Consider the following 18,245-nt stretch of genomic DNA (forward strand, 5'->3'; position numbering starts at 1 on the left):
CAACCCACTGCCACAGGGGCTGCAGCCTCCGCCGTCGCCAGCGACTCACGGCAGCCCAGCTCCAGGTTGAGCTGTTGTTCAGCATCTTAGCTGTGGAGCGCAGTGTCACTGGCCCTCATATGTGGGATCCGAACCGGGGCCCTCTGGCATCCCAAGCCAGTTCTTAACCATTGTGCCACTCGGCCAGCCTTACATTATTTTTTTTATTAGGTTAGTACGAATTCAGTTAGCATCTTAAAAATAAAATTGATATAATGAAAGAGTAGCAGAGGATAAAAAGAAAAAGTGCAGTTTAGTCAGTGAGCCTAAGGACTGACATTTTACTGAAAATTGATTTTAGATTTGTCAGGGAAGGGAGAAGCACAAGTCATAATTGCTACTTCACAATGATTGTAGTCTGTAGAATCTGTGTATTCTGAAATCAATAAAAGAACAATTTAAAGGTGTCTAAAATCAAGTGCTAGTTAGCATAGAATGTTTTAGGATAGTTTAAGAATTCAGAGAAAATGATTGTGAACTATGCCTAGTCAAATAGGAGGGTGCTCTTGAGCATGAATTGAAGAGAGTCTTTGGATTGTTACTGGGGAAGTGGGGAGGAAAGGCAAAAAAGGAAGGAGGCGGCCTGAGTGGGCAGAGACCCCAGAGCCAGTGAGCTACTTATGAATGAGGCTTAGTTCAGAATATGTTTGATTTTTCTTTTAAGTTTTACACCTCTTACCCTCCAATTAACATTCTTTCCTTGTTCCTTTTCCCCATCAGACGCTTCTCTGAGAGTTATTACTCTATTTTCTTAAAAAGAAATAAGATGGAGAAGCAAAAACTCAAAACCTTAGCATCCTAAAGGCAGAGTGATCTGAATAGAATTGGCATATTTAGATGTTTTCAGTTGCACATATTTTATTTTTGAGTAAAATAAGCCTTGAGAAAATAATTAGTACCATTAGAGTTGGACAGATAAGGAGTCAAACCCTTGTGGATCCACCTTTGTTCCCATTGTGTATAATACAGAAACAGTCCTATCAACCATGGTGGTGGTGCTTTTGTTAAATGGAGTCACATGTATAAACTAAGCATGGTGCCTGGTCTGTAGAATGAATAAATGGTTTTTTAAAAAATCACTTATAATTGAAACAAATAACTGAAGTAATTCTATATGATAAACTACAATGAGCACTTAAAAAATAATTGTGGCAAAGAATATAGTTTACTTTGTGTACTTTGACAATTTTCTCTGTTTAATTCTTTACTCATTTTCTATCCTTTATCTTTCTTTTAGGAGACAAGGATGGCAGTAAGGTGACCACAGTGGTGGCAACTCCTGGTCAGGGTCCAGACAGGCCACAAGAAGTCAGCTATACAGACACTAAAGTGATTGGAAATGGGTCATTTGGAGTGGTATATCAAGCCAAACTTTGTGATTCAGGAGAACTGGTTGCCATCAAGAAAGTACTGCAGGACAAGAGATTTAAGGTAAGACCTTTGGTATTTCATATATGTTGTTGCTATCAATACATGTAAATGATTATTTTTTCAATTGCTTTATCTGTTTTGCTTCCAGTTTTATTTATTGTGCATATTTTTGTTCAGTTTAACTACTGTAGTATTAGCTTTATTTCCCATTGTGTATTTTGTAGAGATAAAATTTACTTAAAATAGCAGTAATATTTTTGAACCACTGCTATGAGTGATTCATGTGTTAAAATGCCGTGAAAGGTAGATTAGAATTTCTTAATTTAAATTTTTAAAAAATGACCTCTCCCTACCTTGGATGTCACTGGTATAGGATACCAGAGAGAAACACTACTTATTGCACACGATCATTTGATACAGTTGACTATGCTTCCTTTCTGGAAAAATTTTCTTTGAATCTGTGACTCAACACTGTCTCCATCTTCCCCTCCCCCTCATCCCCCCCCCCCCAAAAAAAACCAACAAAACAACAAAAAAAACAACAAAAAAAAACTATCAATCCCCACTGTTCAATTTATTTTCATTTCTTACACCATTTATTTATTTATTTTTTTAAGATTTTATTGGGGAATTGGGGAAGGGGAACAGCCAAGTTGTTGTTCTTCAGTCTTAGTTGTGGAGGGCGCAGCTAGCTTAGCTCCAAGTCCAGTCGCCATCCGACTGCCTGTTGGCAGCTCACAGCAGCTCAGCTCAAGGTGCAGTGTTCAATCTTAGTTGTGGATGGGCATAGACCACCATCCCATGTGCGAGTCAAACTGGAAACCTTGTTAGGAGCAGGTGCTCTCACCAGCTGAGCCATCCTGCCACCTTTTGGCAGATCACTGGCCCATGTGGGAATCAAACCGGCGACCCTGTTGCTTAGAGCTGGCGCTCTTAACCAATTGAGCCATTCGGCCGGCCATTACATCCTTTTTTTAAAGGGGACTCTATCCATGGATGTTCAGAGGTCATCTCTATGTTAGGATACAGTGGAGAGTCAAAAGATCTGGGCTGTAGTCAAGGCTCTGCCATCAATAAGCCATGCAGTTCTGTTCCCTTTTCTGCTCCTCCCACCTGTGCAGTATTTTACTGAGAGTCTCCTGTGTGCTAGGAAGGAATTATGCTAAACGTTAAGTGATATAAAAATAAGAGTTGATCATTGCTCTGAAATAGCACACAGTCTAGAGTCTGTATGTTCTAGAATGTCTCAAATGTTCTAAAAAGGTTTAAAAAATATCTAAAGTTTTCGTTTTCAAGTCCCTCTCTCTCTCCCAAGCGCTAGCCCCATATTGTCACATGCCCACTAGATCTTTATATCTGAATTTTGCACTGTTACCTCAAATTGGCAAGGCTTCTTGTATAACCCTGCCTTAACTTTTAAGACTCAGTGGAAATTGTTTCTGTTTCCTGTTTGTTTTTTCTTTTTCATTCTAATGGTTTTATTTATTTTGTTATTCAGCCTCTTCCATTCTCTCACCTCCCATTCTCTCATACTTCATATCCAATCATTATCAAACTTGGTTGATTTTTTTTTTTTTTCCCCTCTCTGCCTTGTTGATCTATACCATCTTTCCTTTTCTTATCACTACTTCCCTAGACAGGCCTTTGTCATTATTTGGCCTAACCACTAGTAGGACTCTACCTCTGATTGTCTCACTTCCAGTTCCTTCTACATACCAACACTAGAATAATCCCACAGTTCACTTTGGTCATGTTGTTTCTCCTACACACAAATCGTCTATGGTTCCTCATAGTCTAGAAAATAAATCCTGCCCAGTTCAATTGTGCATTCAGGAGCTTCCATAGTGTTGCCTAATCTCCAAATACTCAGCTTTCCAACCCTCTGTGTCACGATCCTTGAAATATATTGGTCTTTATGGCCTCTCTGCTTTTATTCAGCTTCCTATATCACTCCCATTCGTCTGCCAACTAAATCCTGTACATATATAAAGACCCATGTCAGATTCTTCCTTTATGAAATTTCCCAGGTGATTCTAGCCAGCCATATGGATCTTGGTATTCTAAATTCCTTGAACACTAGGAAATTCCAAATTTTTTCATGACAAGGACTCCATTTTTATTATGTGTGTCTCCTGGATACCCACATATTCAGTGGTGTTTTTCTTTTTGGATTAGGAGTTGATGATAGCAAATACTTATCAAACCTTATATGCTCAGTGATCTACTAAGCTTTTTACATGAATAGTTTTATTTGAGACTTACCATTAGCAATGTGAGATTGATACTGTTATTATTCAGATTAGGAAACCTACGCACAAAGAAGTGATATATTAACTTGTCTAGGGTCACACAGTTAGCACAGAGATAAACGGGCAAGTATTTGAATCCCAGTAGTCTGACTCCAGAGTGTTTATTACATTTTATTACATTTTATCATCACTGTATCAAACCCGTATATTCTGTTCAGAGGTATTTGGGTTATTTTTTTTCTTCTTTTATTTATTTATTTATTATTTAAAATGTCCCCTTTTCCATAGTTAGGTTATTCATTTGCAATATAGTTTGGTTTATTTATTTCTATATATATCCCTTCTTAGAACTTCATGCCCATTTTCTGACTTTTTATCCAGAATTATATTTTAAATCCAAAATTTTGTTTTCAGTCTGCGAAACACTAACATGGTTCTAAAAGTAAGAAATATATAAGTGTCATTCCCTCTGTCTTGTTTTCACTCAATCCTTGTGGATGACCAGTCTCATTATGTTCTAGTTTATTTTTTCTAGGTTTCTTTTGTACAAATGAGCAGTTAAATATAGTTTTCTTGGTTTCTTTCTTACACAACAGGTAATACATTAGAGATACTCTTTTGTACTTCACTTTTTCTCTTAGCTATAGTTCCTGGGAATCATTGCCTATCAGTTCAGAGATTTTTCTCATCGTTTTTTACAGGTACATAGTATTGCAGCATTGATTCAACCGTTTTTCTATGTAGGATATTTAATTTCTTTTCAGTATTTTGTAAATCTCCAAAAGTGCTGTTATGCAAACCTTGTATATACTGTGTTCCCCTGAAGATAAAACCTAACTGGAAAATAAGCCCTAGCATGATTTTCAGGGTGCTTGTAATATAAACCCTACCCTTACATAAGCCCCAGTTAAGATCATCAGCCAGACACAACTGTATTTGAATAAATGTAGGTTTTTGTACATGAATAAATGAATAAAATGCATCTTTTAGAGAAAAAAGTCATATATGACCCGGTCTTATTTTCGGGGAAACTCGGTATGAATTTTTTTATTAGATACATATCTTCAGGATAGATTAGAAGACACAGGACTGCTGAGTCAAAACATAAATATATTTTATGTTTCGTACTGCTAAATTTCCCTCCGTAAGGGTTATACCAGTTTGTATTCTCTCCAGTGATACGAGACTGCCTATTTCCCCACAGCTTTGACAGCATGCATTGTTTTACTTTTTCAATTTTTGCCAAACTGATAGGTAAGAAATGATATCTCATTGTAGTTTTAATGTACAGTTTTATTATTATGAATGTAATTTAGCATATCTTTTTAACTGTTCAATGTCCATTTTATTTGTTATTGTGAGTGTGTGAATTGCGCCCCCCTCTTCCCCCTTTTTGCCCATTTTAAAAATGGATTTTTGGTCTTTTCCTCTTAATTCTGAATTATTGTGGCTATAGTCTTATCTGTGATATATATATTATTTTTACTTTATGTATTCTAATTGTTTGCCATGTGAAAGTGCTCCCCCTCCCCTCCACCACCACACACACACACGTAGACAAATTTATTGTTTTATTCTTTTATCATATCCAGATTTTGAGTTATGGTTAGAAAGCCTTTTCCCTATAGAGCTTTTCTTTATAGAAAGCCTTCTCCTTCGGTTAAAGAGAAATTCATCCTTGTCTTCTAGTAGTTGTAAGATTTCACTTTTTACATTTAGATCCCTGATTCATTTGAAGTTTATTCCTATATGTAGAGTTTATTCCTGTGGCATGAGTTATTGATCTAATTTTGCCTTTCTAAATCATTAACCAGTTGTTTTAGTACAATTTATTAAAAGATCTATCTTTGTTGCACTGATTTGAGAGGCCATTGTTATTATATGCTAAATTTCCACATGTAGTTGGTCTATGTCTAGACTTTCCATTCTGTTCCAATAGGTCGCTTGCATAATCCTATGTCAATACCACATTGTTCTAATTGTACAGCTTTATAGTATGTTTTAATGTGTGGTAGGGCCAATCCGCCCTTGTAGCTTTTTTTTTTTTTTTTCATGTTTTTCTAGCTTTTCTTGTATGTTTATTTTTCCATGTGAAATTTGGTACCGCTTTGGCTAACTCCATATAAAACTTGTCTGTATATTTGTAATTGGAATTTCATTGACTTTATAAATTAGTGAGAACTAACCTATTTTTGATATTAGATTATCTTAACCAGGAATGAGAGATATCTTTCCATTTGTTCAACTTTACTTTTGTGTCTTTCAGGAGTTTTACTTATACAGGCTTTTGACATTTCTTGTTAAGTTTATTCCTAAGTGTTTTATTGCTTTTGTTGCTATCGTATAGTTTTGTTTTTTTCTCCTACATTCTAAAAAGTGGCAGCCTGCCTTACACAAAGCTCAGTTCTTTCCACTGTGTTACCTTTCCTTTGTGGAACTTAAGTTTTTTTTTGTTGTTTGTTCTCCTTGCTGAATGTTAACTGTATCAAAAAAAAAATTTGATATAATCACCATTTCATTTCTCTTGATTATCATAAAATAGGAATTTTTCTGACAGCTTAAAATTCTGTAGTTTTACATCAGTGATTTACATAACTGCTGCCTAGGATTGCATTAAATAATTATGAATTTCCAGAAAAAGATTGGAATAAGGTCTTCTCCTTGCCCAATTAAATAAGCCAGTATGCTAACCATGCTAGTGTGAGAGGCAGTTTGTTTTGGTTGAAGAAACAAGATCAGAGAGGTCCGATATAAAAAGAAAACCAAGAGTAATTATCCTTGCACCAGTAGTCACACAAACTATTATTAAGACACTAAGGGTTTTTTTGTTTGTTTGTTTAGGAATTTCTGGTATAACAAGCTTCATTTCATGTTTCATTTAAAATTTGAATGCCTTTTTCCCTCTGTGACCCATCATGCTGTGGCAAATTACTTAAAGTAAAATTAAACTACCTCACTTGGCCAGTTTGGAAGTGCTTGTAATAGAAAATGCTGTTGTGTTGTTGTTAGGGGTAAAGTCCGACTGGGTACCTTATGTAGGAGACCTTTGATATTAGAGCTGGGAGAAAATTAATCAATCCCAAAAGCTACTGATGGTTGTTGAAGCTGGCTTTTCCATTTGAAAATCAGTAAGTTGTATTTTTAATTAATTAGTGATCTTAGCTTCATTAACTATTAATTTCAGTTCTCCTTTGAACGAAGTCATAGGTTTCAGGTCTCCTGCTTGATTTCACTTGTTCTGTGGTTGGGATGTGGGGGTGGACATGTGAAGTGTTACTGTTCTGTTGTCAACAGAGAGTGAATGGAGCCCTACTTTTAACATATACCATTTTGGAGAGTGAGAAGAGATAATTAATGTCTGGTTTTGATCCTTAGGGAAAGGATTATTTTTTTCATGATATTCTGGAGACAGCATAGGAGAAAGACCAATTGAAATACATCTTGGTTGCTTCCATATTTTTGCAATTAAGAATAAAGCTGCTGTAAACATTCAGTGCAGGTTTTTTTGTGGACATGTGTCTTCAACTCATTGGATAAATACCAGGTGGCACAATTGCTAGATTGTGTGGTAAGAATATGTTTAGTTTTGTAAAAACTGCCAGACTAACCTCCAAAGTGGCTGTGCAAAAATAATTTTGTATTTGCACCAGCAGTGAATGAGAGTTCCTGGTGCTTCACATCCTCCCCAGCCTTTGGTATTGTCAGTGTTTTGGATTTTAGCTATTCTAATAGGAGTTTAGTAGTATCTCACTGTTGTTTTAATTTGCACTTTTCTGGTGATATATGATGTTGAGCACTTTTCATATGCTTATTTGCCATCTGTATATCTTCTTTGGTGAGGTGTCTGTTCAAGCCTTTTCCCCATTTTTAATGGTTATTTTCTTACTGTTGAGTTTTAAGAGTTCTTTTTATATTTTGAACAATGCTTTATCAGATATGTGTTTTACAGAGATTTTCTCCCAGTTTGTGACTTGTCTTTCTCTTCATTAGTGTCGTAGAGCAGGAGCTTTAAATTTTAATGAAAAGTCTAACATCCCTTTTTTTTTTTTTTTAATGAAATGTGCTTTTGGTGTTGCATCTGAAAAGTCACTGCCAACTGAGAACACCTAGATTTTTTCCTGTGTTAACTTATAGTTTTGCATTTTACATTTAGGTCTGTGACCCATTTTGGATTAATTTTTGTGAAAAATGTAAGACCTGTGTCTAGATTCATTTCTTTGCATATGGCTGTCCAGTTGTTCCAGCAGTGTTTGTTGAAAAAATTGTCCTTACTTCATTGAAATGCCTTTGTTCCTTTGTCAAAGTTCAGTTGACTATATATGGTGGCTATTTCTGGGCTCTGTTTTCTGTTCCAGTGATCTTTTTGTTCTTTCTCCAATATCGTCACACGTCTTCTTTTATTGTAGCTTTATCGTAAGTCTTGAAGCCAGTTAGTGTCATTTCTTTGACTGTTCTTCAATATTGTGTTGATTATTTGAGTCCATAAATTCGGATTTAATTGTGTTGCATCTGTAGATCATGTCGGGAAGAACTGGCATCTTGACAATATTGAGTCTTCCCTTTCCATGGCATGAAAGATGTTTCCACTTATTTAGATCTTTCATTTCTTCCCTCAGAGTTTTATAGTTTTCCTCAAGTAAATCTTGTACATATTGTGTTTGATATATAACTAAGTTTTTCACTTTTTTGGGGGGAGTGCTAATACAAATTGTATTGTGTTTTTAATTTCAAATTCCAGTTGTTCATTGCTGGCATATAAGAAAGAGTTTGACTTTTGTACCTTAATCTTGTATCCTGCAACCTTGCTATAATCACTTATTTGTTCTAGAAGGGTTTTTGTTTGTTTTTGTTTTTGTTCTTGATTCCTTGAGATTTTTTTACATAGACAATCATGTTATCTGTGAACAAAGACAGTTTTATTTCTTCTTTACGATCTGCATAACATTTATTTATTTATTTATTTATTTATTTATTTATTTATTTATTTATTTATTTATTTATGTATGTTAATTGCATCCAGTACTATGTTGAATAGGAGTGGTAAGAAGAGTATTCTTTTGCTTTGTTTCTGATCTCAGCAGGAAAACATCTAGTTTTTCCTAATGTTGGCTATAGGTTTTCTTTGTCAAGTTGAAGATGTATCCCTCTATTCCTAGTTTGCTAAGAGATATATATATATATATATATATATATATATATATATATATATATATATATGTATGTATGTATATATATAATGAATGGATGTTAAATTTTGTGAAATACTCTTTCTACATCTATAGATATGATCAGATGATTTTTCCTCTTCACCCACTTGATGTGGTGAATTATATGAATTGATTTTGAATGTTGAACCAGCCTTGCATACCTGGAATAAATTCCACTTGGTCATGGTATATAATTCTTTTTATATATTGTTGGATTCATCTTTTAAAAATATTTTGTTTAGGATTTTTGCATCTATGTTTCTGAGAGAGATTAGTCTGTAGTTTTTCTTTCTTGTAACATCATTGTCTGGTTTTGGTATTAGAGTAATGCTGGTGTCATGGAATGAGTTAAGAAGTATTCCCTCTGCTTTTGTCTTCTGGAAGAGACTATAGAGAATTGATACCATTTCTTCCTTAAATGTTTGGTGAAATTCACCAGTGAACCCAACTGGATGTGGTGCTTTCTGTTTTGGAAGATAATCATTAATGCTTTAATAGATACGGGCCTATGCAGATGATCTGTTTCTCCTTGTTTGTGTTCTGGTGGATTGTGTCTTTCAAAGAATTTGTCCATTTAATGTAGTTTATCAAATTTGTGGGTACAGAGCTCATTGTAATTTAAAAAAATTCTTTTAATGTCCATAAGGTCTGTGGTAATTGCTTCTCTTTGATTTTTTATTAGTAATTTATGTCTTCTCTCTTCTTTTCTTGGTTAACATGGCTAGAGGTTTATCAGTTTTATTAATCTTTTCATTGATTTTGGATTTTTTTAATCTATTGTATGCAGTCATTGCTGTAAATTTCCCTATAAGCACTGCTTTCACTGCATCTCACAAAATTTTATTTAGCTCAAAATATTTTCTATTTTCTCCTGAGACTTTTTTGTCCCTTATGTTATTGAGAGGTATGTTTTTTAAGCTCCAGATATTTGGGGGTTTTTGTGGCTTTTTAAAATATTTCTAGTTTCATGGTGGTGTGAAAGCATACTTTTATGATGTTTATTTTAAATTCGTTAAAGTATGTTTTATGGTCCAAATTAGGTCAATCTTGTAGATGTTCTATTTGAGCTTGAGAAGAATGTGTATCCTGTTATTGGGTAAAGTTTTCTATAAATGTTAATTAGATCCAGTTGATTAATAGCATTGTTCAGTTCAGCTATGTGCTTATTTTCTGGTTCCTGGATCTACCAATAACTGATAAAGGGGTGCTAAATTCTCTAACTATAATAGTGGATTTGTCAGTTTCTTTTTCTGAGTTTATTAGTTTTTTCCTGAAATGTTTTGATGCTCTGTTGTTAGACTTATACACATTAAGAATTATTATGTTTCTTTGGAGAATTGATCCCTTTTTCATTATGTAATATATCTTCTTTATCCCTGATAATTATTCTTCATCTGAAGTTTGCTTTGTCTGAAATTAATATACCTTGGTTTGCAAGCATAATTTGTTCTGGAAACAAACTACTCGTATTGCAAGACATCGCTCGTTTACTAAGTTAAAATGCATTAGAAATGTTTGCTTGTCTTGTGGAACACTCACAAACCACATTACTCGCAATCCAAGGTTTTACTGTAATTAGTCCAGTTTTCTTTTGATTATTCTTAGTATGATATGTTGTCCTCCATCCCTTTAGGTTTTGTTCCATAGAAATATATAACATTAATTTTATCATCTTAACTACTTTTTGGGTTTTCAGAATTTTTTTCTGAACTCTCCCCCCCAATTTTATATAGGTATAATTAATAAATAAAATTGCATATATTTAAAGTGTACCATGCAGTGACGTAATACATGTATACATTGTGAAATGATTGCTCCAATGGGGTAAATCAACGTATCTGTCACCTCATGTAGTTAACCTTTTGTGTGTGTTTGTGTGGTGAGAACACTTAATAACTACTCTCTTAGCACATTTCAAATATATAATGCAGTGTTGTTAACTATGTACATTAGATCTCCAGAACTTCATTTTATAACTGAAGACTTACACCCTTTGACTAGCATCTCTCCATTTTCACCTAGGCGTAGATTTTTAGGTATTTTTTCCTCCTTTATGTTCTCTAACCTTCCTGCATCTGTGGTTTGGTGTCTGACTTTAATTTTGGGAAATTCTCAATTACTATTTGAAATGTTGTGTTTGTTTTTTTTTTGTTTTGTTTTTGTTTTTTTCTTTGTTCCTTGTGGTATTCCCATTATCCATGTCACAACTTTTGTAATTGTCCCACAGTTCCTGGATATTCTGTTATTATTATTTTTTTTCTCTCTTTGCATTTCTTGGATGTTTCTATTGACATTTCTTCACTGATTGTTTCCATTGCCATGTTCAGTATATTGATGAACCCATCAAAGACAATGTTAATTTGTTACAGTGTTTTTGATTTCTAGCATTTCCTTTTTAATCTTTCTTAGAGTTTCTATCTCTCACTGCTTACATTATCCATCTATTCTTGTGTGTTATCCACCTTTTCTGTTAGTGCCTTAGCATATTAATCATAGTCATTTTAAATTTCTTGTCTGGTAATTTCAACATCACTGCTGTATTTGAGTGTTTCTGATGCCTGCTGTGTGCATTCATCCTCTCATTTTGTCTTCTGTTATGGTATTCCTTGTGATTTTTGTTGAAAGCTGTACATGATAGAGTAAAAGTTACTTAGGTAAATGGGTTTTTAGTGTGAGGTTTTATGTTATTCTGGCAGGACATAGACTGTGTTTATTGTTTGCTTACAGAGTTATCAGAAGCTAAAATTTCCTCTGGTGTCTTTTTGTCTCTTATCTTTTGGGTTTCCTGAGAGACTTCTTAAAGTCTGATACATACATTTCTTTCCATTATACTTCTTTGTTATTATAGAGGAGCCGTATTTATGTGGTGGTAAGTTGTGCAGGGAGGGGAAATGTTCTGTACCCTTAAAACTGGGTACGAGTCTCTTAGTAAGCCTAAGCTGGACCTTTATAAGTGCTTCTCTATTTTTTGTCCTCCCCTCAATAGGTGAGACAAGAAGACCAGAGGGGTTTGGAGTTCTATATTTCACTTCTTCCGCATGGAAAGCTAGATGAGGTTAGAATTGGGTATTTCCCTCCCCCAACTTGGAAGTCTAGAGAAGGCTAGAGTTGTGTATTTCCTTTTCCCCAGTAAGTTAGCTCTGGTAGAATAGTTTTCCTTGAGGGTAGGTCTTACGTAGAACAGAACACTTGGGCCTGTTTTAAAATGACTACTTTTTCCCTCCCCCCTTTTCCAACAGATTTGTGTTAGATCCTCACTGTGAGAACCTAATAGGGTTTTCTTGAGGTAAAATTGAGAAAAGTGTCGGACCCCGCCTAGAGTATTTAACTCTTGAATTTGTTCACACTGTGTCTCTATCAGTTTATGTTTTTCTGTACTGATACTGGCTCCACAAGCAATTTCTGCTCCTGCTCTACTGCTCCAGTAAGCTGTGATTCTGTGTATCTGCCTCAGTTCTCTGTTGGATTTAAGAGGAGTTAATTTTCACTTTGTTCAGCTCTTTTCCTGTTGTGAAGATGGGAGGGAAGACTTCTAAACTCGTTACATGCTGGACTGGAGACCAGAAGTCCATCTTTTGATCATTTTAAAATTGATTTGTCTTTTTATTGTTGAATAGAGTTGTTTATTCTGGATACAGATTCCTTATCACTGGAGACGTTGTCTCCAGTCTGTGGGTTGTCTTTACACTTTGTTGTTAGTGTTCTTGAAGCACAGATGTTTTTCATTTTGATGACACCCAGTTTACCTATTTTTTCTTTTGTTGTTTTTGCTGTTGGTGTTAGATCTAAGAATCTTTGGCTAGCCCAAGGTAACAAAGATTTACTCTTATGACTTTTTCAAAGATTTTTATAATTTAAGCCATTTAGGTCTATGATCCATTTGGAGTTAATTTCTGTCTGGTGTAAAGGGCCCAACGTCAGTCTTTTTGCAAGTGGATATCCAGATGCCCAAGCTCCATTTGTTGAAAAGATTATTCTTATTGAATTGTCTTGGCACCCTCATCAAAAATCTGTTAGCTATAAATGTAAGCATTTTGGACTCTAAATTATATTCCATTGATCTACGTGTCTATCTTTATGCTAGTCAGTACCACACTGACTTGATTATTTTAGCTTTGTAGTAAGATATGAAGTTTGCAAGCATGAGTCCTCTTGTTTCTTTTTTATCAAGATTATTTTGGCAATTCTCGGTTCCTTGTGGTGCTATATGAATTTTAGGGTCATCTTCTCATTATCTTTAAAAAAAAAAAGGCAGCTGGAATTTTGACAGGATTGCACTGAATCAATTCTGGGAACATCGCTATCTTAATGTTATGTCTTCTAATCCATGATTATGGAATATATTCCTCTGTTTTTAGATCTTTCTTAATTTTTGTTCTGTAATTTTCAACATATGAGTCTTACACTCTTTTGTTAGTATTCCGTAAGTGTTTTATTCTTTTTTTGTGCTATGTTAAGTGGAACTTTTTTCTTAAATTCATTTTCAGAATATTCTTTGCTAGTGCTTTATTATTTTGACATCTATTCAGTATGTAATTTGAACCTGTGTTCAGGCTAGGTTAACTTTATAAATGGTCACCCTAAGATAAAAGATCCTTCAACAAGATAGAGTTGTGGTGGAATATAGAACTCTTGAACTCTGCAATATAATTCCTGTTTTACTTAAATTACTCGAAAAAGACTTCACTGTTAACCCCCAGCTAGTCTCTTGTGGTTCTTGAATGTGCTTGGTGATTATATTATCTGAAGGTACTTATTTATGCGTCTTTGCCACCATTACTAGATTGTCATTTTCCTAATGCTCAAAAAGCATTGAATAAAGCCCTTTATTAAATTGGACAAGTTTATTTCACCTTTCTGAATGTGTTCCCTGTTGGTAACATGTAGGAGGAAACATTTAATACTTGTAAGGTTTTTTCCCAGAAGCATGTGAAAGAACTTACATAAAATAGTTTTTAAAGCTATGAAGCAATTTCTAAATATCAGGGGACTTTTCTCCTCAAATTAGATTTTATCATCACTAAGCTTGGGATAATCTAGCGAGATGCATCTGAATAAGCTCCTTTACCTTACCCTTCCACTAAAAAAGACTTTGTTGACATTTTGAGTTACAGGGTCAAGTGTTAAACTAAGGCTAGCCCACTCGATCAGTATATACTATGCACAAAGAACTAAATTAGATATTGTGTAGGTCACAAGAAAAGATACGGCACAATCTGTGCGTTCAACTTTACAATCCATATAGGATGACAAGACAAACATTTGGAATGAGAAGTATTAATATTAAGCAAATCATATATTTTATTATCAGATATAGGAGTTCATGATTTGATCGATGGAATATCTTCTTGTGGGTTCTCCTCAAAGCCGTGGTTCCATAAAATCCTAGAGAACCTGCATGATTTATATTCGTAGTCACTGTTTGGGCTAGATAACAACTAAACTGAACTTTAGAGCTTATTGAGGAGAATTTTTGTCTCGTCATTGCCATGTAGTACCTGACTCTTGGTGATGCTTCCATATTGAGTAGGAAAACTTGGGGGGGTATTTTTGGTTGGGGAAGAGGGAGTTAGGCATGGTGACTTTTCAGTTGAATTGGTAAATTCTTTCACATCAGCGTGTTCTTAGAAAGCTTTATTTAGGTAATCATTGTATCTTCCTGAGTTCTTTCATTGACATACTTTGTTGAGAATATTCTTTCATTGACATATAAGTATATTCTTTCATTAAGATACTTAACTATCTGTCAATGAAAATTCAGAGATACTAAATAGCACATTAACCTATTACCTATGTAGGGAGGTTTTCATTAAGATGTTGACTGAAAGGCAAAGATTTGTTTTGTTTTTAAACAAAGTCCCCTTGGGCTTGGAGGAATTAGAAGGAGGTTTTAGTTTTCTCATCACTGTTATAATGCCCTGACAGTGAGGAAGAGATAAATGCTTTTGTATACATACATTCTTTTTGATGGGCTAGGGCCTGGCTGAAGTGTGGTGTTTTCAGGCCTGCATCATTGCCCTGTGAGTATATAGGGCCCTGGCCAGTCGTTAATCTTCATTGATCAGTTGGAGAGTGATTTGAGAGAAAGTAATATACCATCACAGCTTTATTCTCCTGGATGGGAAGTAGTCTTTTTATGTGTGTTGGGAGGGGTGGGCTTCATGCTTTGGAGCTTATTTGTCTCTAGTTCCCCCTTTATTTTTCTGACTGGTAGTATAATATTTGTTACGATGAAATGCATCGTTGTAATGTATCTTTTTTTTTCTTTTTTTGTCAGTAGGAGTAGTATTTTATGTCATCGATCCAAATATTTATTCAACAGTTGATTATTGAGTACTTCCTATGGGCTGGGCCTTGTTCTAGGTTTTAGGGATACAACAATGGATGAAACAGACAAAAACCTCTGCCATTTTTAAGCTTTTATATATATATATATATATATATATATATATAATTATTTTTTTTTTAAGATTTTTTTTGGGGGAATTGGAGGATGGGAACAGTGCTGGGGAATTGGGGAAAGGGGAACAGACAAGTTGCTGTCGTTTTGTTCTTCAGTCTAGTTGTGGAGGACGTTGCTTCACTGGCCCAAGTTGGCACCATCATTGCGCTCTTCCCGGGTAAGGCACATCAGTCACCAGCTTCTGGACGGCTGCTCACGGCGGCTTGAGAGCTGCTCACGCTGGCTGCTGGCTACACACTGTAGCCCATGGCAACCCACTGCCACAGGGGCTGCAGCCTCCGCCGTTGCCAGCGACTCACGGCAGCCCAGCTACAGGTTGAGCTGTTGTTCAGCATCTTAGCTGTAGAGGGCAGTGTCACTGGCCCTCATATGTGGGATCCGAACAGGGGTCCTCTGGCGTCCCAAGCCAGCTCTTAACCATCGCACCACTCGGCCGGCCTTTTAAGCTTATATTTTAATGGGGAGAGATGAACAAAAATGAATAAATATGAGAAATAGATATAATATGTTAAACGATTGTTTCTCTGTAGAAAAAAGTAAGCCAAGAACAAGGGAGAAGGAATGCTGAGAGTGAGCGTTGAGGTGACATTGTGCCATGTGAAGAAACATTTTATGTAGGTATGGGGGAATAGATATTCAGGTATTTAGGAGAAGATGGTTCCAGATGAACAGAATAGCAAATGCAGAGACCCTTACAGGGGTGCCTGAAGTAGAGGAACAGCTGGATGGTGAGCATGGTAAAGGAGTAAGGGAGTTGCAAGTAGTAAGGTTAGCTGAGCAAAGAGAGTGGGGGTGGGTGGGTGTCTGCAGTAGTTGGTAGAAGCCTTATGAGTCATGTAATGATTTTAGCTTTAATTCTGTTCAAAGTGGGGAGCCACTGGAAGTTTTAAGCAGAGAAATGTCATGATCTTACATTTTAAAATGTAAGGTCACTCTGCGTGCTTTGTTGAGCATAGATGGGAGGTGAGCAGGGAGAAGCTGAGAAACCACTTCGGAAGTTATTTAATAATTTAGCAAGAGACTCCTAAAAGACTTGCACTAGGAAGGTAATGAGAAATGATCAGATCCTGGAGATATATAGACACACACATAGTTTTTTTATATTGAGATAATTGTAGATACACATGCAATTGTAAGAAATAATAGAGAGCCCACATACCCTTTACCCAGTTCTCTCAAAGATAACATCTTAACAAAGCTAGTGGGACAACATCAAAAGTCCTAATGTATGTGTAATCCAAGTCCCAGAAGGAGAGGTGAGAGAATATGAGAGAGAAAAAATATATTTGAAGAAATAATGGTAAATCCCAAGTAGGAAAACTGAAGAAAACATGCCTAAACACAGCATAGTGTTAACTACTAAAAACAAATAATAAAGAGCATATATAAATGCAGATGTGAACAAGACCAACTCCATCTCTGTGTCCCAGAGTTCATTTCTGTTTCATACTGTGACTTTTGACCAACCTCACTGTCCTTAGCAAGCATATTAAAGCTTTCTAGTTTATGATTATCTGTGTTCCAAAAAATGTAGCCATAAATATTTTTGTTAGCAACAGCCAGAATTGCATAACAACCAAGACAAATATCAAACTGGTCATAGTATTGATTATAAGCAATCATCTATCACAAGACCACCAAGAGGTATGGCTCCTGGCACTACTGCATTCTTGTTCCCATTGTTTTGAAATCATTAGTGCCCAATTTATATTACTAAAAAAGTACTGTAACAGAGGTCTGGTAGCGGAGAATAATTTGTGCAAAACTGCTGGTCTGTCTGTCCACTCGTACTCAGTATTCCCCTACGTAACTTACCCTATAATAAATTCTGTTTTAATTCTTAAAAAAAAAAATCTAGTATAATATCACAACCCAGGATATTGACATTAATATGATTCACCAGTCTTGTTGAGACTTCCCCAGATATACTTCTTTGTGTGTATGTGTTTGTGTGTATATTTAGTTCTGTCAAGTTTTATTACACGTGTATGTTTGTGTATTCATTAGCACAGTCAAGACACAGAACAGTTCCATCATGAAGATCCTTTTATTGCCCTTTTATAACCATACCCATTTCTTTCCTCCCCATCCCTCCACTCGTAACCCCCAGTTTAACCCTTCGCAGCAACCAGTAATCTGTTCCCCATCTCTATAATTTTGTTATTTCAAGGATGTTACTAAGTTGGGGGTTCTTGGACCCATTTCCAATGTGGGGGTGGTTCCTCCCACACCAACAAACAATTCTTAGACACCAGCAGGGTGTCCAGTAATTTAGCTTAGCTCTGACATTGTCTATTTGGAAATAGCATCAGATTCCACAGAAGGGTTCAGTCATATCAGACTGCCCTACCCCCAAAAAACACACACATACATACACACACACACACACACACACACACACACACTTCAGATGCCAGCCACAAGCCCAGGCTTTTACCTATGCAAAGCAACAGGCTATAGATTGAAAATTTGAATTACCTTCTCCTTGGGCTCAATTAATTTGCTAGAACAGCTCACAGAAAGAACTCAGGAAAACCTGTTTACTCACTAGATTACCAACTTATTACAAAGGATTAAAGGATATGAATCAACAGCTAGATACATAGATACATAGAGTGAGGTTCCAAACAAAGGAGCCTCTGTCCTCCTGAAGATTGGGGTCCAGCAGGGTGGCACATTGAAGTGTTCTGGTTCCCCAATGTGGAAGCTCTCTGAAAAAAAGGACCAAGGGACCGTTCTCACGGGTTTATATGGAGGCTTCATTACATAGTCAGGATTAACTAAATCATTGGCCATTGGCAATTGAACTCAACCTCCAGCCCCTCTCCCTACCCAATCCCAGGTCAAGGGGTGGGACTGGAAGCTCCAAACCAATAATCACTTGACTGTTCTTCTGACAGCCACACACACACACCC

General features: G+C 35.8%; 1 protein-coding gene across 7 annotated transcripts in view; it reads left to right on the forward strand.

Moving 5' to 3' along the window:
- The window catches only part of GSK3B (glycogen synthase kinase 3 beta), a 209,334-nt gene that overhangs the window by 77,426 nt on the left and 113,663 nt on the right, over window positions 1-18,245 (forward strand). For all 7 annotated transcript variants that reach the window (XM_019653104.1, XM_019653072.1, XM_019653092.1 and 4 more), the window contains one exon: window positions 1,277-1,470. In XM_019653104.1, coding sequence (XP_019508649.1) covers window positions 1,277-1,470 — 194 coding nt within the window. The remainder of the gene's footprint in view (window positions 1-1,276; window positions 1,471-18,245) is intronic.

The sequence above is a fragment of the Hipposideros armiger genome, unplaced genomic scaffold, assembly GCF_001890085.2.
Source record: "Hipposideros armiger isolate ML-2016 unplaced genomic scaffold, ASM189008v1 scaffold_8, whole genome shotgun sequence".
NCBI lineage: Eukaryota > Metazoa > Chordata > Mammalia > Chiroptera > Hipposideridae > Hipposideros > Hipposideros armiger.